The sequence below is a fragment of the Papio anubis genome, chromosome 10, assembly GCF_008728515.1.
Source record: "Papio anubis isolate 15944 chromosome 10, Panubis1.0, whole genome shotgun sequence".
In the NCBI taxonomy this organism is placed as follows: Eukaryota; Metazoa; Chordata; class Mammalia; order Primates; family Cercopithecidae; genus Papio; species Papio anubis.
This window is the reverse complement of record NC_044985.1, coordinates 118,379,715-118,402,349: the sequence shown is the minus strand read 5'-3', so window position 1 is coordinate 118,402,349 and position 22,635 is coordinate 118,379,715. Positions and strand designations below refer to the sequence as shown.

The 22,635-nt window shown below is 46.9% G+C and overlaps 1 protein-coding gene and 1 long non-coding RNA gene across 6 annotated transcripts; both read left to right on the top strand.

Moving 5' to 3' along the window:
* Positions 1–3,506: 3,506 nt before the first annotated feature.
* ARL4C (ADP ribosylation factor like GTPase 4C) lies at positions 3,507–7,508 on the top strand. Its single transcript, XM_009183387.4, has one exon. It carries the CDS (start codon positions 3,980–3,982, stop codon positions 4,556–4,558), a length of 579 nt encoding a protein of 192 aa, XP_009181651.1. The 5' UTR covers positions 3,507–3,979; the 3' UTR covers positions 4,559–7,508.
* Positions 7,509–10,905: 3,397 nt separating this feature from the next.
* Positions 10,906–21,407, top strand: LOC116269211. 5 transcript variants are annotated; one of them, XR_004176667.1, is made up of 4 exons: positions 10,906–11,432; positions 13,004–13,074; positions 13,399–16,855; positions 20,074–21,407. It is a non-coding gene; the product is annotated as an uncharacterized LOC116269211 (long non-coding RNA). The 5 variants fall into 5 exon arrangements; XR_004176664.1 differs by having other exon boundaries at positions 10,906–13,074; positions 20,074–20,191; positions 20,416–21,407; XR_004176666.1 differs by having other exon boundaries at positions 10,906–13,074; positions 20,074–20,578; positions 20,987–21,407.
* The last annotated feature ends 1,228 nt before the right edge of the window (positions 21,408–22,635 follow it).

The window sequence follows — 22,635 nt, the reverse complement described above, 5'->3', positions numbered from 1 at the left end:
CTGTATTATAACAGTTAAGCACCGGGGCAGTGAACCTGAACCCAGAGTTCCACAGCAGGTCTGCAGTGAGAACGTGCAAATAACCCCACACTTACGTGTGTGTGTGTGTGAACACATGTGCCCATGTTCTGGTCTTTATTTACTCATCATGTTCAAGAATAAATAGGATGCTTCCTTTTGCATTTTAGGTTATTAGCCTTACTCAAGCAAAGATAATAATGCTATGATGTATTGCTCTAGTCACCGGATTCACTCAAAAGTCATTTTAATTGGTGGCACATTTTATTTCAAAGCCCTTAAAGGGAAAAAGAAGAGAATATTTTAGGATGCAATTTCAAAATTACTGCCAAGTTATTGCCTTCTGTTTGCTTGAAATAATTGAGTTCTTCTCTGGATGCAGTCATCTTGATGAAGAATAGAAAGGAGAGGACCTGAAATGTCACTGCTGCTGGAAGAGGAATTCATCTCAGGCAGGACACAAGTACATGCTATTCTTTGAAAAAATGACTCCTTCTGATTAATTAAAATGATGTAAGTGCCACAGTGCAGCCAATATGTTCCACTCAGTGGAATTTAGCCATGATGTATGCCCATGAAGAAACAGGCTCAAAGTAGGCCTTGCATGTCTGACGTGAGTGGTAAACATTACTTTCCTTTTCATAATTCTGGTGTTTTTCAATAAAAATCCGTATTTGAAGGAAAGTTACCAGTCGACTCAACCAAATTACGTTTTTATGTATTAGAAGTTAAATTATCAACTGTAAAATTAACTTATCACCTGATGAATGAAATTAGCAGGTAGAGTGGTTACTATTCAATTATGGTGAGTTGCTGTTTAATGGCTCTGTTCTGCAAGGCTCTATTAATGTCTATTAATCTGACTTTTTTTTCTATTGGACAGCAGACAGCCCTTTATTGCTAACCCCCATCATGGTGGTGCAAAATGTGGAGGCTGCAGTCAAAAATACTGAGGCTTTTGGTAATAATTAGCATAGCACCAAAAAAATATCAGATACTTTACTAAAATATCTCCTTCCTACCACCTTAAAATCAAAGCAAGTCTTGACTAGGGGAAAAGGAAGTAACACAAAGGTAATTTGTGGAAGCCGGAGGGAGAGGCTTCCAGTCTGATCTGTCTCTTTCCAAATGTTCAGGTCCCAGCCTACTAAACCAAAGGTTTATCTTGGGCTAGGGCTCAGCCTCGGCCCTGTCCATGGCAGAGAAGAAAGAGAAAGAAGAAATAGTCTCACAAGAAGGTGGCTATCTATGGGGCAGGCATTAAAGAGAGCCAAGAAAATCACTCCAAAAACACCAAATCCTGTCTCCCCAGGGTTCCCAATAACTGAAACGTCATCATTATGAATTATCCCAACATCTGTTGTTTTTGTTGCCTCACTAGAGTTGCTCTTTTGGTGCCAGATCCTGGATTCTTCTTGGAGAACCACCCTTCCCGATTTCAACCCCTGGGCCACATCCACTAATGTGTTCCCTCCTCCTGGACTGCAGTCCTTGATCCAGAGTGGGTGCTCCAGGCTTTGGTTAGAGTTAATGGGAAAGAGTTGAACCTTTTCCTTTCCAGGATCTAAACCAAAGATGTGAGTCCAAGGCTGCCGGAAGGAAAAAGAATCAACACAGGGGAACACGGAGGAGGGCTGGAGAGACACCTGCTCTAAAGGCTCCTTTTGAGCTCCTGGGTCTAGCCATGCCTGAAGAGGACCTTTATCCTTAACTTTTCAGTGAAGTCAGTGAATACATTTCCATTTTTATTTACAATGAAGTAAGTGGCACAGTGCAGCCAATATTTTCTGTTGAATTCTATCCTTTGGGTGGCTCACTTTAATCCTCATTGAAGGAAACAGCATGTGGATAGAGTGGGGTGTGTGGAAGAGGGCAGGCAGGTGCCCAGTTCTGTGCATACAGACCCTTGGTCCTGGAGCAGGTGGTGGGCCTCTAGGTTCTGCCTTAGCCGTCACAGTCGCCTAGGCCTTGTTATCTCACTGGGCAGCATTGGGCAGAATGATAGGCAGGGCCCTTTCCTGCCTGACACTCCGTTCCTACCTCCGGACCCACTCAGGAGAGTGGATGATCGCCCCGACTGCCGCCTTGGGAATTCCAAGAGTAGGGGTGGTGGTGGCTTGTCATTCCTTTTACAGGTGGGGTCTTCTCACATGCTTTGGTACCAACGACATTAAATGTTTTTCTGTGATTTGTGAACGGAAGGTCATAAAGTATTTGTCTAAAATTCTAGCTTTTATTCATAAATGATTAGCATTTTCATTTTCTTCTCCCTTGACCCCGTTTCCATCGTTTCTGTCTCACAAGCTAGAGCTGGGAAGATGTGGTCGCCCATGCTGTGGCCGGCTGTCTCCTGCGCAGCAGCTCTCCCCAGATCTGTGTGTTTGCCATAATATACTCTGTTTTCTCCGCACCCAGGGAGGATATGCATTTGTTACGAGTTTGCAAACCAGAATAAAACCACTGAATCGGGGTGACAGGAGGTGGAACCCGTGAAATATCAGTGTTTGTAACCCACGATGCCACCAGCTCCAAGCTGTAGACACATTTTCTTTCAGCCCTCGGGGCTGCTGTTGCCATTTCTGCGGAGTAGTTCACCTGCGGGCAGGTGGTTCTCAGTTCCCAAAGTCGGGTGGCAAGGGGTGCTCTCCCGAAATGCTGACGCTTCCCCTGGGATGTCAGCAGAGTCGATGGGGACGGAGGAAATGCAGCCCAGGCGAGTGTCTGGGAGGGTGAGCTGTCCGAGTTACTTGGGGCAGGGAGGTCTTCTAATCCCCCATCGCGGCCTAGGTCCGACCCCTGCCCCAACCGCTGCCACCGGGCAAGAAAGGCTAGGCCTCCAGGGTGCCCTGGGCACAGGCCTGGGCTCCGGAGGGCGGCGTTGGCCGGGTGCAGCCCGCTGGAACCCAGGCAGGAGGCGAGCCTGGGCGTCACTAGGGGCAGGGGCCGGGGTCGGCCACTGCCGCGGCGCGAGGGTGGGTGGGGACGCGCCTCTGGATCCAGAGCGCAGGCTGGCGGCTCACTGAGGCCAGCCCCGTCCCGTCCCATCTTGGGGTTGGAGGCCCCGACCTCGCCGCCTTCACTCCTCTCGCCTGGCGCTCCGTCACTGGTGGCCAGCATGGCCGGGGCGGACAGGGCCACTCCTCCGGGCGGGAGGCGGTGCCCGCAGGCAGGGCGGGGCTCGGAGTCCAGGCGAAGGGGTTCCGGGCAGAGCTATTGCAAACCGATCAGCCGCGCTGGGGAGGAAACCAGCTCCGGGCCGGTAATGCACGCCGCGCCGCCTCAATGAGAACACCGAAGGTTGGCAGCTGGGACGCAACGAAGCCGCGAAAAACAACCAGCAGGGCAGGGACCGCGCCGACCAACGGCGATGCGAAGGTGGGGCCAGGGCAGGGCGTCGACGGGTCCCTGGGCGGGGCGCGAAGGCAGGTCAGGGGCGCCAGCCACTTCTGGAGCTGGCGGCAGCAACGCGAGGAACTACGAAAGGACTGTGAGGCAACCTGGACAAACGGCTCAAAGAGAAACCCGCCCCAGGAGCAGGGCGTTTCTAGAGCAGGAGCGGCGCCGTCCCAGGCCAGAGGCGAGCGCCGGGCGCTGGGAGAGCGGAGAGCCCGGGCGCTGCCGGAGCGCGGGGGCGCGGCCCGAGGAAGCGACAGAGCGAGCCCAGGCCTGGGGAGGGCGCCGGGCGCGAGCCTCCTGCGTCGAACATCCGAGGCGGCTTCGTGGGAGACAAAGCCGCGCTTAGAGAAGCGATGCCCGCCGATCGCGAGCCAGCCAGCGAGGCGCAGAGGCCCGCAGCGTCTGAAGCGCACCTGAAGCCGTGCACGCCAGGAGCACACCGAGCCCAGAAGACAGTGCGGGCGGCGGCGGGCGGGGCCCAGGTGCGCCCGGCTGCGTTGGGCCCGTGACTGCTCGGGGGGCGGCGCCCTCGCGCAGCCGTGGCCGGCATACGGCCAGGGGAGCCATGGGCAACATCTCCTCCAACATCTCGGCCTTTCAGTCCCTGCATATCGTCATGTTGGGCTTGGACTCGGCCGGCAAGACCACTGTGCTCTACCGGCTCAAGTTCAACGAGTTCGTGAACACTGTGCCCACCATCGGCTTCAACACCGAGAAGATCAAGCTGAGCAACGGCACGGCCAAGGGCATCAGCTGCCACTTCTGGGACGTGGGCGGCCAGGAGAAGCTGCGGCCGCTGTGGAAGTCCTACAGCCGTTGCACGGACGGCATCATCTACGTGGTGGACTCGGTGGACGTGGACCGGCTGGAGGAGGCCAAGACGGAGCTGCACAAGGTGACCAAGTTCGCCGAGAACCAGGGCACGCCGCTCTTGGTCATCGCCAACAAGCAGGACCTGCCCAAGTCGCTGCCGGTGGCCGAGATCGAGAAGCAGCTGGCGCTGCACGAGCTCATCCCGGCCACCACCTACCACGTCCAGCCGGCGTGCGCCATCATCGGCGAGGGCCTCACCGAGGGCATGGACAAGCTCTATGAGATGATCCTGAAACGCAGGAAGTCCCTCAAGCAGAAGAAGAAGCGGTAATGCGCCCGGAGCAACCGGGGAGCGAGCGAGTGCGTCAAGAATGAATGGATGGATGGGTGGATGGATGGATGGATGGATGAGCGAGAACCCGCGCCCGCGAACAAAGACAGCGAACCAAAGCGATGCTTCGAATTTTTAAAACGGAATCTCTGCACCCAAATGCAGGACTGGTGACTTAAGGAGCTGCGAAGGCTGATTTACCGGCCTGCTCTCGACCTGCCCCCCACCCCCAGCTCAGGGGACCTTTTGTCTGAACGCCAGAGCTACTGAAGGGGTCGGGGGACCGTGGTGGGGAGTGGAAGTGCCGGTCCTGCTGTCCGCCCTCCCAGCCCCAGTTGCGAGGCTCAATTGTTGGAGAGACAAAAGCGATTTCTTCCTACTCCTGCTGGGCCAGAAGTTCAGGCTGCCCCGCCCCCACTGGGGGATCGCACCTGTGAGTTACCTGAGGTATGCATTTCCCAGAACCCTGGGCGTACCCACCTGGGGGGCATGTTGGCTCTGGGGGGACCATCTCTCCTTGCATTCAGGGGCCGTGAAGCTGAGTAATTTTCGGTCGCAGGGCAGGCCCCTGTTGAAATTTCATTTGTCCTGCTCTGGGCCCAAAGGAGGTGATGGTTTGGGTCATCAGAGGACTGCCTGGGATGGTGCAGCGGGCACGGAGCGCTGTGCTGGCCTGGCTGGGGATGGCCGCGGAGATGCCCTTTTCCTGGTGCTTTGTGGTGGCTGCAGAAGACCAGTGTTGTTGAGAACTGCTTTTCAGCCTGGAATCAGACATCTTCCAGATGGTTTGGACCCTATCCATGTGTAGGTCATTATCACACAAAGAGACCAATAAAAATTTAAAAAAAAAAAAAAAAAAAAAAGACGAACTATTGGAGGTGGTGGCCAATGATGCATTTACTGTTTGCAGGATAGTTAAAGGTGTTTAAAGGGTAAGGCTTTTGGTGTAAATGCTGGATGGGGTGTGTGTGTGTGTGGATATAGGGACCTCCCTCTGTACTGTGTAATCGGCATTAATACCTAGACTCATATGTATGGAATTTTAAATTCTCTTAGCCTACTGATTGGTTTGGGTGAGCACACCAGCTGCAGATGTGTGCTGAATTGCAAGATGGTATTTTTTTTTAACCAAGGGATGTCTTGTAATACTAACCGCGTGATGATGGGTTTTCAGACATGTTTAAAAAAAAAAACGTTTACAAATGAATACTTACCTTAGAAATATTCACCTTAGGAAAAAAGACTTTGCTCTGCCCTTTTATATTCCTTTACGCTGCAAGTGGCGACATGTTCAGATTTCTAATTTGGTTCATTGTGGCCTATCTGGTTTAAGTATTTCATTCAAAATGTCTCGTTAGAGTATTTGATGTCATGCACCAAAAAAATAAAACCCCACCTTGCAAAAGCTGACCTCGTTGCATGGAATTAAAAGAGAAGGAAAAACGCAAGGATGAAGTCCTTCTGAATTCATTCTTGTGGGAACTGGCCTTCGGAGCCAGCCAGCACTTTGGGCAAATGCAAACAACAATGAGTGCTTGAGATAAAAGAAAGTGTGACGTCATGGTCACTGGTACTCAGGCACTTCACAGTTTACTTGAAAGAGGCTTTGGAAAATAGATAAAGTGAAAGAAGAATAAATACATATTTTTAATAATGTAATTTTAAAAATCCTTTATAATCAGGACTCAGTCTTGGTTTGCAGAAGCTGTCATTTACTCTGAAACACAGTCTCAAAAGGGAAACTTAAAACATACTGTTTGATTTTTTTAGTCCCTCTTACAATCCATGTTTTCAGATAGAATTATGACTTTCCTCCCACTGTTACACATTTCTTTACAAAGGAGACCTGTAGAAATGGGACATGATCATGCTTGAGCATGTGAGTTCGTCAAATTATGAGGCCATGCCTATTGTCCATTACACACCGAATGTTAATTGAAGAACCAGAGGCAGAAGTTCTGGCTTCCTGTTTGAAACCCAATTCCTATATGAAATTTTTTAAAAGCAGAAACCTAGCAGCCCAGCTGCTTTTTCTCTTTCGTCGGTGTATTTGGTGCCCCTCCAATGCTGGTCTTTTTGTAGAAACTCAGTAGAGAAAGTCTAGCTAAGCAGTGTTGAAAAGCCTGCAAGATTTCAGTTTACATATCGACAGCATATTCACTGATTTCTAAATGGGCTGGTCCCATCATCTGAAGATTCTGTATAGAATTATTAAAAAAAAAAAACCATCTTTCTTTATTTTCTTCACATGCGACAATTTCTTAAGCACTTTGACATTTTGGTAGTTCCACACTATTGAGAGAATAATATATTTATTTTGTGACATTGCAGATGCCAAATACTGTAACCTTCTCGTGATAACAATACTTAGGTTCAACATCACTGTTCAAACCCTGTCATGCTTTAAAACTGATGCGAGATGATTTTGTTTTTTGCATAATCAATACTTAAGGGTGCAATCAACTGTTAGTAATTGTGCAGTAAAGTAAAGCCCTGTGGTGTATCAACTACTAGTTAAGAGTCTCAGTTGATTTCTGTAATGTTTGACCTAATATTAACCCATTTTGTCTCTGACCTAACAGAGGAAGCACAGATCAAATCACCTTGGAGTGGTCACAGCGGGGACAGGGAGCCCCGACCAATGTATCAATGGGTGATTTATGATGCCTTCTGCCCTTTGGCGAGTGAATGGGTTTCCCATAGGGGAAGTTGGCCTCCCTTCGTGAGCTTTGGAAATGTTTTCTAATAGACACAGGGAGGCCAGTTTTGTTTCAGAGCAATTATCTTCCCAAATTCTCTGTTCTGGTGTTGGGACTGTGTGCCCTGGTTTCTGTTTTCCTTTCTACTGCTGTAATTCTCTGTCTCATCATCCTCCTTTTTGTTTCCATAGCCTTTTATAATGCATATATGATGCTGTGAACAGAAATAAATTATTTATACAATCAAACGACTGGGGAGATTTTCTGTGGTTTTTTGTTTTTTTTTTTTGACGTCGCTAGTATTCATTCTCTAGACCTCTGCTGAGTGAGGGGATGGATCACAAGATGGTGTCTGGAGTTCTAATCGGTTCTAGGGCTGTATCAGTCATCTCTGGATTTTTGGTATCAGGGTCTAGGTCTGCCGTGCATGGTGGACCTGGACGCTAAAATGCAGGAGTCTCTATGCATTTGAGACTCGTTCACTTGTGCCTGCCCTTCGGCTGGGTGCCTTCCACTGAGTCATCCCAAATCCTTTAGGAAAATGGCCTCAATGTCTAGCCCTTCCTCAGCACTCTCATTTACTAAAAAGATCATTAATTGGTAATTACTTCAAAAATGTAATTTTATAAAATTGGAAATAGCTATGTGCTAATATAAGAACACTGGAAGTTACAAAGCTACTCTATCTTGGCTGTGTCTCTCTGCTCAGTACCTGGGCTGAGTCCATGATTTTTGAGTCCAAGGCTTGAGCTCTCTAAAATAGCAGGTGTAGTAAGACCCTCACACTCTGTAGACTCTGCAGAGAAAAGGTCCACTTTCTAGAGAAAAATGCGACTGGGCCAGAACCAATAGAACCTTGAATGGGTGCAATGGGTAGCACCTGGAGGCACCTGGCAGGTATTAAGCGACAGGTTTAATTGTTACTAAGTGATGGTTAAGACCCCAGTGGGGTGTGGGGTCTCTTAAGCATGGAGCCCAAAAGAGCCAGTTCCAAATTCTGGCTCAAGTGCCTAGAGCCCTGTGATTTTGCTCAAGTCATTTCCCTCTGAGCCTCCGTTTCTCATGTGTAAAATGGGATCATCATTGTGCCTCAAAGCATTGTTGGGAGGATGCAGCAGGATAATACAGGTGAAGCGCTCGGCCCCGTGCCTGGCACACAGCAAGTGCTCAATAGCTTTCGATTTGTTGTTATTGGCTGCCAACAACATGAGGAACGTGTGATAGATAACCTAACCTTCCTGCAGGCCTTTAAGTCAGGTCCTTGCACTCTCCCTTTCAGCCATACTTCTTGGTATCCTCATCCCACTAAAACCTAGGCTGCTGACTCTGTGCTCGGGCCGGCATGGAGTGAAAACAAGCAGCTGGAGACTCTCTGATCAACCCAGGTGGTCTTCTCCTCCAAAGGTGTGAGAGGCTGAATTAGGTGTCAAACTTAGGTTGCCAGATTCTGGAATTCATTACTTTTCATACATCCCATATCACTAGGCTGTGATTCCCTCAAAGCAGGGAGATCTTTAATTGCCGGTGCCTAGCATGGTACTGAGGATATAGCAGTTGCTCAGTAAATATTGGCTGAATGACTTAATTCCTGTCAATTAGTTTTAGTCACAAACTTTAGGCATTAAATAAAATTACTATCTCCTATTAAATATTTAAACGAAAATAGACAAAATGTTATTCTTCCAGATCAGTATTATGAGATGAATCATTGCTCCAACCAAGCGTGTTGAAACTTACACATTGGTGAACACATTTGTGGGTTTAGAGGTTTTTCTTTAAAAAGGAGCATGGCTTGACTTTAGTCATTCACATTGCTGCAGGAACTAATTATTGGGACCTAGATTACATCAAAAGGGCATGGATGCTGTTTCTGAAACCTAAAAAACAGCTGAAAAACCAGTTAGGAACTATTGTGGCTCCCTAGGAGTAAAAATGTTGAGAATCAAAAGAAGCAAAGACCAAAACCCTTGCTTTATGGGGCGACCTTAATTTAACCTTGATTCAACAAATACATTCTTGGGGAGCTGAGTGACATGTGATACTCAGACAACATCAATCATTTTTTGTTTTCTAGAAAATTAACTGCAAGTGATCCCATCCCCGACCCCTAGTAACCAAGGAGGTTGATGTTAATCCAAAGCCACTGTCCTATTTCCCCCAGTCTGAACTTTTCCTTCACGGTTTTGATTCTTCATTTATAAGTTTTTTTTGGTAGACCAGGGACGCCTGGCCTTACTGTTTTGTGTCTTTATGCTTGTCTCCAGAGCTTGGGTTCTTGGAACGATCCTGTTACCAGCGTTAACTGTTAGACTGTTTTGATGTCACGATCATGTGGTAGCAAGGAAGGACAAAATTATGTGCATACAACTGATGTGAACATTAAAGGTTTGACATGAAAAAAGTAAGAAGAGAACAAACGCAGAACTTGACAGTCCTTGATTTAGCAGCTCTCTGGCTGCCCAGCTGAATAACCTCTCTTCTGCTTTGCGTCCTGATGTAGGTCTGATGCCCACAGCTTGGCATTTGCCTGCCAGGAAGGAATCCGCCATCTCAGTTGATACGCAGGCATTTCTCTTCTCTCCTCATTCGGCTGTCTCGTACATGTTCACTTATCCTTAAAACAGCCCTCTCCTTCTGGCTCTCCCTGGCTCAGCTGAAACTCGTTTAAAATAGAATTTGCACAAGACGTTGGAGGATTTTATACATTTGTTTTGCACCAGTTCTGAACTTAAGCGTGGGGCTGCGTCAGTTTCAGAGAGGAACTTGCAATGTGAGGGTTTCTGAGAAAGTAGCCTGTTGTTTCTTCCCCAAGATTAGAAGTGAGAATGAAAGATCTGTGTTACTTACTCCACCTAAGTTCTCAGAATATGCAGTGGCTTTCTTTGAATGGTACCACCTGACATGCAACTCTGGGCGTGAACTGCTCCTAATGCAGAATGTAACTGTGACTGCATTCTGCATGGAGCATGGCAGCATGGCATGAAAGACGTAACCAAAACAAGCAATTTTTAAAATTGTTTTTATAGCATGCCTTTTAGAAGGCAAGCATCTCATTTGCATTTGTTAATTAAAATTACTCTAGCGTAGTACCATTAAGCACAGCCCAGTTTATAGTCCCTGTTAGTCCTAGATGATCATAGTAATAGCCATGGCAGCCTTTCCTGAGTGCTTAGTATATGCTAGGTACCATGCTAAGTGCTTCACATGCTTGATAACTTTTCCTCCCAAAGGCCCCAAGATACCAACTCATTTTATTTGCACTTACAGATGAGGAAACCGAGGTTAAGAGGAGATTAGCTAATGTTCTGCAAGGGTGGAACTAGTTTAAGCCCCAGGTCCCTTCAACCCAAGGGCTGGGCTCTTGGAGGCTCCACTAACCTGCTGCTCTTAGATCGGGAAGGTTCTGCAGTTTAAAAAAATATGGAGCTCTGGGCCAACCACGGTGGCTCACTCCTGTAATCCCAGCACTTTGGGAGGCCGAGGCAGGTGGATCACCTGAGGTCAGGAGTTTGAGACCAGCCGGCCAACATGGTGAAACCCTGTCTCTACTAAAACTACAAAAAATTAGCGGGGCATTGTGGCAGGCACCTGTAATCCTAGCTACTTGGGAGGCTGAAGCATGAGAATCTCTTGAGCCCAGTAGACGGAGTTTACAGTGAGCCGAGATCGTACCACTGAACTCCAGCCTGGGCGACAGAGCGAGATTCCGTCTAAAAAAATAATAATAAATAAATCTGGTGCTCCGGATCTAGGAAGACGAGGATGGAGGGTTTGTGTTGCCAGCCTGTATCACCACCCTCATGCTGATAACAGAAAGGGTGACCTCCTTCCCTTCCCCCTTCCCCCTTCCCCCACCGCCAGGTCTCTGCCGACGTCCTAGCACTGCACCTTGCTTTCTCTCCTTGGCACATCCCAGTGTCTAGAAGACAATCCGTCTTGTTTCAGATTCTGTCCCTGAATAATTTTGTTTTCAGTTTTCCTTTCAGGAGTGTTTGTCAGGGACGATGCCTACCCCGCACAGCGTGGACAGGGAGGAGTGTCAGGTGTCACTGGGTCTGCATTTGGGGATGTGATCTTGAATGAATCACCTGTCTAACTCCTCTCAACCTCAGACCCCTCAACTACAGGATGAGGCTGAGAATCCCTGTCCTGCTTACCTCAGGATTGTTTTAAAGGTAAAACAAAACACTAGATGGAAAAGCACCGTGCAAGCTGCAAGGCAAGTCATACACACGGCAGGGATCCATATGATGCTTCGGCTGTGACCCCTTCTCCCCGCTGATGGCAGGATGCCCACTCCTGCTTGTAGGGGAATTCTGCTGGTCTGTTTTTCACAGACAGGCCAAACAGCCCTAGTGCTTGCTCTCTCTTCATTTTCACTGCTAAGACTTCCAGCTCAGGGAGAGTAAACCAAAGGAGACTTCCTAAGGGAAAACATCTCTCCTGGCGAGATTCTGGGCTTCGAATCTTTAGTGGAAGTTTCCAGTAAGTGACTGTGGGGGAAACAAGCCTCCTCTATCTGTGGTTTGCAGAATTCTGATTCTTCTAATGGCTACTCCTGAATGTTTCCATTTCCTTAAACGCTAACTCACTGTGCAGTTAATTTCAACTGCCTATGCCTCATAACAACTAAAAAAACTACACTTGTGACATTTAAAAGGCATCATGGTAAGTAATGATGATTGCAACAGTTTATTTCATAAATATGTGTTTGAATCCATTACATGAATGAAAATTTGCATTGCTATGTAATTTGAAGTGTGCTGGGATGCTGTGTTTATTGAATAAAAAAGGCTTCCAAAAACAGTATGGACAGCCAATTGTGACACCCACAATATTAGGGAGACTGTGATATAGGCGAAGTGCTTGTCCTCAGAGGGCTGATATTCTGGTAGGTGAGTCAGGCCTAAATGCTCAAGTGAGGTGCTTGACTCCAGTGCAAAGCATCCATCATTTTACCAAAGAGAAAGTCACACATTTAACCAAACCCACCATTGCAAGCCACACCAGCCTTGGAGTAGAGCCGGAAGCAATGTATGTTCCCAAAGCATATTACTCTGTGGTCCCGGTACCTGCAATGTGAAGAATTCTGCCCCCCTCAAAATCCTTCTCCAACTCTTTCAGAGATTTCCTGGGGCAGGGAGGGATGTTCATTGCACATGTGTCCTCAGCCTCCTCCACTTCCTTTCCTGCCCTGACCCCTGGAGGGAGTTTTACAGGTTTTTGAGAAGCTGATCATCATGGTCAGCATGATGGCCCAAACTGCTGGTCCCAAACACTGGTGACCCCACCTGGGTCTGCCCCATTCTCAACGTCCAGCAGGTATTTCTGGGGCCTGGCTCCTCAGTGTCTGCTCTTGCACATAAGGAACACAGGAATCAAAGAGCCCAGGGATTATCTGAGTGTCTAATGCTGTGCCATCCCAGAATCCCCCTTTTATCTGACACTGGCGCTCTCTCCTGGAGCCTTTCTTGGGTGTATCAGCCCACTAGTCCCCTCCATGGAGTTCTTCCCAAGAGATGCCTTAGCTGATTAGAAATCCTGGGATGGATGGGAATCTTGGTGTGGGCCCAGCTCAGGGTTCTAAACCAGGGCTCCATCAACCTCAAGGGAGATGTGTGGTCTGCCTGCAATCTGGTTGCTGTCATAGAGTTAAGAATTTCCTGCAGAAGTATTGAGAATGACCACTTCCCCCTGAAATCCAGGCTGTGTCTTAATTCTGCTCTTCCTGCATTTGGTTGTATAGATAACTGGATGCTGGAATCAGAGATTAAAGGATCTGATGTGGGGTGAAGGCCTCAGAAGGAGATACTGCAGGTAATCTATATAGATCAATATCTTATCGTCTTGCTGGCAGGACCCTGATTTTGCTTGGATGGCACCTTCTGTCTCATGGTTGTGTATTCAGAAAAGGCTACCCTATCCCCAGCTTTAAAAGAAATTAGTATCAACCATAAAATCAATCATTGCTGTTGCCTGCAATTTGCTTAGGATAGGCCATGTTGCCATTCTGACCAATGAGGATGAAAGGAAAGGCTTTTTGTAGAAGAGAGAGTGGGTGGGCTTTGGAAAAAAAAAATTTATTTTGGAAAATGAGACATAGAGACCATATGGCTCTCCTTTGCTGCCTCTGAATTATAGTGAATGAAGATGTGATGCCTGGAGTGACTGCAGCCATCCTGATACCACGAGGAGAGCCAACCCAGACACTAAGGATGGCAGAAAGGAAATATGAAAGGAACGTGGGTCTTAGAAAATGTCATCGAACTGCTGAAATAACCAACCCAGGACTGCCTGAACTCAGGGCTTGGGATTTCAGCTATCCTTCAGACACCATCACCAACCCTGACGTTGCAAAAACAATGAGAGCTCCCCACAAGAGCTGCCACGTGAGAGAAGCCTCTCCACCCCCTCTGTGTGTGACAACAGGTCACAAGCAGATGGAAACCTGCCTTGCTTGGCCCAGTCTGGGGGAGTGGAAGGACTGACTGCTCCCAGCCTGGTTTGACAATTACTGCCAAGGAGCCAAGGATGTTCTGGCCACAAGAGTGTAATTCAGAGTAAACAGCTGAGAACGTCATTCATTGTTAAGCCCTTTACCACCGCTCATTTTCTCAAAAGAAATTATTCTGATAATATTAATTACTGCCATTCATGGAGTGTTTGTTTTATACTAGATGCTGAATTGAGCACTTGACAGTCATCTCAGAGACATTTAATCCTCTCTGAAGCACTATGAGGTAGGCATATACTTCCTGTCTGCACCAGCTGCCTCCTTTGGATAGACAGACAGACAGACAGATAATCTTGAAAACAAAAGTCAACCACTTTTGGAGTGTCAAGCACTGAGCCAATCACATTAGATGGGCTGTTCTTCTTACCCCTGACAATAAACATCATGGAATCAGGACTAGTTTTATCATTAGCCTCACTACAGAGATACAGAAACAGGCTTGGAGGTGCTGGGTGCCTTGCCAGGGTCACAGTGCTACTATGCAGAGTGAGGATTTAAATGCAGGCAGTTTGACCTCAGAGCCTGTGCACCTGCCATGAGGCAGCTCTACATGGCCCTGAGCTGGAAACTGGCACATGGCAGGTACCCCAGGATAACTGTCTCATGAATGGACTCCTAATTGGTGCAGCGTCCGCCATTGCAGCTGAGAAGGGCCGCACAGGGATCTCTGAACCAGCGCCTTTCAAATCTGATGGGCATACTTACTGCCTGCCTGGGGATTCTGCTGTATCCTGCATCCTGAGTTGGTGGGGCTGGGGTGTGTCATAAGATTCTGCTTTTCTAGTAAGTTCCCAGTGAGCCTGATGCTGCTGTTCCCTGAATGCAAGCATCAGAGCATTCATTCATTCTTCGGGAGTTGCCAGACCTTGACTTTGTATCATGCCAACACCTCAGAAGATTTCGTGCCTCAGCCATGTTTCTCTGGTCCCTTTAAAGCAGCAGCTGTCAACCATGGGTGATTTTTGTCCTCCAGATGCAATGGCAGTATCCTGAGACATGCTTGGGCGTCACTACTAAGGGGAGGGGGCTACAGGCATTAGGTGGGTAGAGGCCAGGATGCCACTGAACATCTTACAGTGCCTGGGACAGCCCCCCAAACAATGATCTGGCCCAGAATGTCAATAGCACTAAGGTCGAGGAACCCTGCAGGAAGTCTTTGCACTGGCAGTTCCCCCTCCCTAGGACACTTGTCCCCCAAGGGACTGCCTGGCTCCATCCTTCCTTTCCTTTGGGTCTTTGCTCCAACTTCCCCTTCCAGGCACGGCCTTCCCCAGCCTCATTTTAAATTGTAACTCCCATCTCTCACTGTCTCTCCCCTCCCTGCATCATTTTTCTCCATGGAACATAATTCCACTGACATAATATGCATTTTCCTCAATTATTTGTTCATTGCCTGTCTCTCTTATGTGTTAGTTTCCCACTGCTCCTGTAAAAAAATGGCCACAAACGTAGTGGCCCCCAAATAACACAAATGCGTTCTCGTACAGTTCTAGGAATCAGATGGCCTCCAATCTAGGTGTCAGCAGAGGTTGTCCCTTCTGCAGCCCCAGGGCAGAGGGTTCCTCGCCTTCTCCAGCTTCTGAAGGCTGCCCACGTTCCTTGACTCATGGCCTCCCTTTTATTAGGTTGGTGCAAAAGTAATTGGAGTTACTAACGGTAAAAAATGCAATTACTTTTGCACCAACCTAATATCTTCAAAGCCAGCCGCAAATCTCTTCTGCGCCTTCAAATCTCTCTCTGACTCTGGCCTTTCTCTTATAAGAACCCTTATGAAGACATTGGGCCCACCCAAATAATCCAGGACAAACTCCCCACCTCAAGGTCCTCAGCTTAATCACATCCACAGTATTCTTTTTACCATGTGGGGTAACATATTCACAGGTTTCAGCAATTAGGACATGAGCATTTGGGGGACCATTATTCTGCCCACCACCCCCTCCTAGAATGAAAGCACCACAGAGGCAGAGAGTTTTATCTAACGTGTTGATTTCTAAATCCCCAGAGCCTAGCACGGGGCCTGGTACTTAGCAATACTCATGTATTGGATGATGAATAACCGTTGGTTTTTAGAAGAAATAAATAGAACACTGGAAACAACAGAAGACACCCCACCCCCCGCACCTTGAAAATATGGCTCAGCTGTAAGAGTCAAACCTTAATGTCGATTTGCTGTGGATGAGTATCGGTATATAAGAAGGAAACTTAAAGAGACAGGCTACTGTCCTGGCCAGAGTTAGAGCTGGACAAAGCAGTCAGTGGATCCACATAAGGATGGTGTCCACCCACAAGGCCCAGGCCAGCCAAGAAAGCGTGGAAAATAGGAGACCCCAAGAGACGCTGGCAGCAGAGACCTCACTCTTTCAACAGCCAGTGTGGCCACCGATGGCTGCCATGGCTTTCCTATGTGGGGTGAGAAAGCCTGGACAGCAGACACAAATAAATGCCCCCTTGGCAGGTACAACTCTAACTGCAAATTAACCCGCGGACATTTTGGTTTGTGAGTTGGTGTGTTAGTTTCCCAGGGCTGCCATGGCAACGTGCCACAAACAGAAGGGCTTTGGCAACAGAACTGTGTTGTCTCCTAGTTGTGGAGGCTAAAAGCCTGAGACTGAGGTGTCAGCAGGGCTGGTTCCTTCTGAGGCCCCCAGGGCGTGTGTTCCAGGCCTCTCCCCCAGCTTCTGGTGGTTTGCTGGTAATCTCTGGTTTTCCTGTTTGCGGCAGCATCACCCCAACCCTCACATGACATTCTCCCTGTGTGCATGTCTCTGTGTCCAAATTTCACTTTTTGTGAGGACATGATCATGTTGGAATAGGGCTCACCTAGTGACCCCATCTAAACTTGATCATCCTCAAAGACCCTATTTCCAAATAAGGTCTCATTCACAGTACGAGGGGTTAAGACGTCAATATCTTTTGCAGGGGATGCCATTCAACCATAACTCATGATTTCTGTGAATTGAGACATCGTGAATCTGAATCTCCAAGTTTAATTAGCTTCGAGACACCAGGAAACCACGAACTATGGGGAAGTCCTGACAGAATGCACTGAGGACAGCTGCCTGTTCACTGATTACACCTGGCCCGGTACCCACTTCCCATTCAGCCTCCTACGTTCGCAGGGAGCTTTCATCTTGTTGATATTACATAATGTTTTATAGCTGAGTTTCAGGGTAAAAATCTGGGCTAAAATGCTACATTGGCTGGGAGTGGTGGCTCACGCCTATAATCCCAGCACTTTGGGAGGCCGAGGCGGGTGGATCACCTGAGGTCAAGAGTTTGAGACCAGCCTGACCAACATGGCAAAACCCTGTCTAATAAAAATACAAAAATTAGCCGGACATGGTGGTGCATGCCTGTAATCCCAGCTACCTAGAAGGCTGAGGCAGGAGAATCATTTGAACCTGGGAGGCAGAGGTTGCAGTGAGCCGAGATCACACCATTGCACTCCAGCCTGGGTGACAGAGCGAGACTCCGTCTGGAAAAAAATTTTAAAAATGCTATCTTGAGATGTAACATATTGGCATAAATATATGAATGCAGAAAAATAAGCCTGCTATCCCAGGAGTGAGGTAAGTCAAATCCCACAGTGAGGAGATAACTAGGAGATATGCATGTCACCATGCTTAGATGGATTTTTACTTAAAATGAGAAATATGGTATGAATTAACAAAAATGCCAGGAGAGACAGTGTAACCTCAGAGCAGGTGGCAGTTTTGGAATCAGGCCTGTGTACACTCAAACTGTAGCTCAGGTTCATAACTGCTGTGTGACCCAGGGTAATTTTCTTAACTTTTCAGAGTCCACATCCGTAGAAGATGCGAAATAAATGAACAATATTTTCATTCCATTCCTGTCACTTATTAGCTGTGTGACCCTGAGCAAATTGTCAGATGCTCACTCAGCCTGTTTCCCTGTATTTAAATTGGTGCACAGGACCTACCTCACAGAGCCGCAGGTACTAAGAATAACCTATCACGAGACACAGATGCTCCTGAAGGAACCGTGTATGTGACATTTGTGACAGCCCCTAAACCTTGGTGGGATGTTAATTCTTCAACAAGATTGGAGGATCTGCTCCAAAAATAAATGCAAATAAGATTCTACTATTTTATATGGAAATGTTAAAACTAAGACATGGAGATCACTCCTCTTGTTAGTAATGTTAGTGAATATAACATCTTTTTTTTTTTTTGAGTTGGAGTTTCTTGTTGCCCAGGCTAGAGTGCACTGGCGCAATCTTGGCTCACTGCAACCTCCGCCTCCAGGGTTCAAGCGATTCTCCTGCCTCAGCCCTCCCAAGTAACTAGGATCACAGGCATGTGCCACCTCACCTGGCTAACTTTGTATTCTTAGTAGAGACAGGGTTTCTCCATGTTGTCAGGCTGGTCTCAAACTCCCTACCCAGGTAATCCACCCGCCTTGGCCTCCCGAGGTGCTGGGATTATAGGCATGAGCCACCTTGCCCTGCCTATAAAATCATTTTGTGAGAAAATCAAGTTAACCCTCATCATGAATTTCTCCCTGTTCAACTCAATAAGATACTCTTCATCTCAAGAGAAACTTTTATAGATGTGGCAATAGAAACCCAGCGTATAAGACAGCCATTAGGTTGTCTCTTATACACTTTGCAGGGTGAAAATGTCTCTGCTAAAGGTAGTGATATAAGCAAAAATCATTTACTTTTAGCTAATTTAACCAATTATGACGCAAAAAAATACTATCTTCAGCAAAAAAGACAACCTAATTTAAAAATGGGCAAAGAATTTGAATAGACATGTCTCCAAAGAAGATATACAAATGGCCAATAAACACACGAAAAAATGCTCAACATCATTAGTCATTTCTGGATTGCAGATAAAACCACAATGAGACACCATTTCACACCCCTGAGGATGGCTATAATTTTAAAATAAAAAACAAAAACCAGGAAAACGAACGTTTTCATACATTACTGATGAGATGTTAGATGGTGTAGCATCTATGGAAACAATTTGGCCATTCCTCAAAAAAATCAACAGAATTACCAACGGACTCATTGATCCCTTGCCTAGGTCTCCACCCAAGAGAGTTGAAAGCATGTGTGTTTACAGAAAAACTCATGCATATATGTTCATGGAGCATTATTCATAATAGCCCCAAAGTGGAAACACCCAAATGTCCATTAACTAATGAATGGATAAACAAAATGTGGTATGTCTGTACAGCAGAATATTATTCACTGATGAGAAGGAATGAGGCACTGACACATACTACAACACGGATAAACCTAGCAAACATTATGCTAAGTGAAAGAAGCCAGACACAAAAGAACACATAGTGTATGATGCCATTTATAGGAAATGTCCACAATAGGGAAATCAGAGAGACAGAAAGTAGATAAGTGGTGGGCAGGGGCTTGGAGGGGTTGTTGGTGGGAGAGATTGACAGTAGTGGATACAGGGTTTCTTTTCTGGGTGATGAAAATGTTCTAGAACTAGACAGTGATGATGACTACACAGCATTATGAATGCACTCAAAATCACAATGTTGTCTTTTAAAAACATGAATCTCATATTATGTGAATTATATCTCAAGTTTTAAAATTGAAAAAGAAACCATGTGTGGTGGCTCATGCTTGTAATCCCAGTACTCTGGGAGGCCGAGGCTAGTGGATCACCTGAGGTCAGGAGTTTGAGACAAGCCTGGCCAACATGGTGAAACTCTGTCTCTACTACAAATACAAAAATCAGCTGGGCATGGTGCCACATGCCTGTAATCCCAGCTACTCAGAAGACTGAGGCAGGGGAATCACTTGAACCCATGAGGCAGAGGTTGCGGTGAGCTGAGATCATGCCACTGCACTCCAGCCTGGGCGACAGAGCGAGACCGTCTCAAAAACTAAAAATAAATAAAATTGAAAAAGAAAAAACTCACCAAACATAGTACCTTATCTGATGAGACTTGTCATCTTGAAAGATCCTTAGGAACGGATTCCTTTCTAGTCAGCCTGATGAGAATGATAAGTGATATCTCTGTTTACTTTTTTGTACCCAGTAGAGAGTGCCATTCTTATACGACTAACTTTGAACAGCCAAGGAAAATGATATCCCAGGCAGATTTAATTAAGTTCTTAATGAGGGCTTGTTTGAGTTTCTGTTATCCACTGTAATTGCTACAGTTGGGCTCTTGAGTACTAAATCACATTAGAGGGTTCCTCTGGTAAGACTCAAGGGTGAACAGGCCCGGGAGAAAAAAAAAAAGAAAAAAAAACAGCCTGGTGCCACTGACCAATGATTTCTAACATTTCTCCTTTCATCTTTCAGATCTTAGGTTTTCACACTCCCAGAAATATGCACTGATTCCAGAACAGCACTCCATGGTACAGGCTGTGACTTTGCAGTTTGTCTTACAGTAAAGTTAGGATGCTGATTCCGATTGCAGGTGCTTTGCCAAATGAAAGCATTTGAATGTCTACCTGTGTGCCCATTTACACTCTCAGACTCCTATAAGGAACTCATTCATCATTGTAAATCAGCCAAGGACTCAACAGTCTATAAAAAGGGTTCTTGAGTTTCCAAGCTGTTCTTCCTTGCTGTGCACATCACTCTTTGTGTCTGGATCTTCTTAAACTCAGATTAACTCTAGTCTGTCTGGTTCCCTTTCAGGATTATGATCAACACCATTCAAGTTAGACATTAATCTACTGCTCCTACTGACTTGCTCCGGAATGAACACATTCTACAGATCTTTGCTTCTCAAACTGTAATACGCAAAGGACTCACCTGGGGCACCTTCTAAAAAACACCAAGTCTTGTTCATTAGGCCCAGGTGGGGCCCAAACTTCTGTACTTTTAACAAGCTGCCTGGTGATGCTAATGCTGCTGGTCTGAGTAGCAAGGAACGAAGCCATGGTTTCTGTATTGCAGAAGACAGATGCAATGTGTGATAGGCTGCCCTCGCATGTACCCTTGCTGAGCCCAGTGTAAAGGGTGAATGCTACAGAAGGCAAATGCATGCCCATACCAGGAGAGCACCTGGAAAATGTGCAGCTCTGCCTTCACGAAGTGGATATTGCAATGGCCTCTGCCAGCACATGGGGCTGGAAGGGAAATAGCAATACCAGTTTGTTGCTAGTATGGCCTCACATATTCATGAGACTTGTTTTGTCAGATTTCAAGGACGTCTCTCAGTATCCATGACTTTCCTAACCTTTTGTTTTTGTTTTTGTTTTTTTAGAATGTCAAGACACTTGGACCTTGGAATAGCTGCATGCATGACCCGAGGCAATGTGCAGTTTCAAGAGATACTGGCAGTCAGTACCTACACCCGACATCACAGCCCCTCCTGGTCCCTTCCACACCCACTGAGGCAGAATCTCCCTGTGCCCCTGCACACTCACGTGTCTCCCCTTTCTCAGCCCCATGGATTGAGATTGGATCATACCACTGACTCTTACCAATGTAACTAGAGGGAAAAAGGACAGTTCTAAGAGAATGTCCATTCTCCTTTCTTCCATTACCCTCTGGAGAGGGGAGTGGAGAGCAATGGATTCTAAGATAACTGAAGGAGGCCGGGTGCAGTGACTCATGCCTATAATCCCAGCACTTTGGGAGATCAAGGTGGATGGATCACTTGAGGTCAGTAGTTTGAGACCAGCCTGACCAACATGGCAAAAACCCGTCTCTACCAAAAATACAAAAATCAGCTGGGCGTGGTGGCGTGCACCTGTAGTCCCAGCTACTTGGGAGGCTGAGGCAGGAGAATTGCTTGAACCCAAGAGGCAGAAGTTGCAGTGAGCTGAGATCGTGCCACTGCACTCTAGCCTGGGTGACAGAGTGAGACTGTCTCAAAAACAATAAAACAAAATAAATAATATAACTGAGAGGCAAGATGAGAATTGCCTGGAAGCCAGAGTCACTTCTTCCTAGAGTCACTCTGCTCAGTCTGCAGCCAACTGTGATGTGAGCTAGACAAAAACCTCTGTTGTGTTGTGCCACTGAGACTTTAGAGTTTATCTGTGGACATAGCAAAGCTTAGCATGATTAGCATTGAACACCTACCCACTCCACCGACCACCACAAGAACCCACAATACCAGGCCAGCTGTTGGTTATTAGATGGTTGGTGACAAAGAGTCTGTGCATGCAAAATTTTCTCTAATTTCTGGGCATATGTTCTCAGGGGTCTTGTTCAACCACCTTCTATTTCTTACTTTAAAAACATTTTTTTTCTTCTTTAGAGTGTGGGACAGGGTGTGTTTCTTTGTGGTCCAGGCGGAATGAAGTGGTGTGATCATAGCTCACAGCCACCTCGACTTCTTGGGCTCAAGACATCCTCCTACCTCAGCCTCCTGGGTAGCTGGGACTACAAGCATGAGCCAACACACCGAGCTAATTTTTAATTTTTTGCAGAGACAGAGTTTTGTCATCTTTCCCAGGCTAGTCTTGAACTCCTGGGCTCAAGTTGTCCTCCCCTTTGGCCTCCCAAAGTGCTGGGATTACAGGCCTAAGTCCTCAAGTCTGGCCTATTTCTTACTTTTTGTGACACAGTGCACTGCCCACTGGCACTTCCAGGTCCTCTTAATCTTTTGGCATCGAGGGCAATGCTTCTCAAAGGTCAGCGTCAGGCAAGCATCAAGCTTATTTCAATCTTTTGTTTCGCTGGCCGGCATGTATGATTATACTCCACCACAAATGAGACTAGTATCAAAGCTGGTGCTGGGGGTCAGTGGGCAGTGAAAGCTTGTCTTGGGAGGTGCATTCACTACCTGTGGCTGCCGTAGCAATGACCACACATTGGGTACAACAACAGAGCAACAGAATCACAATAAGAGGTGAATCCACTCACAGCTCCGGAGACTAGAAGTCTGAAATCAAGATGTGGTCA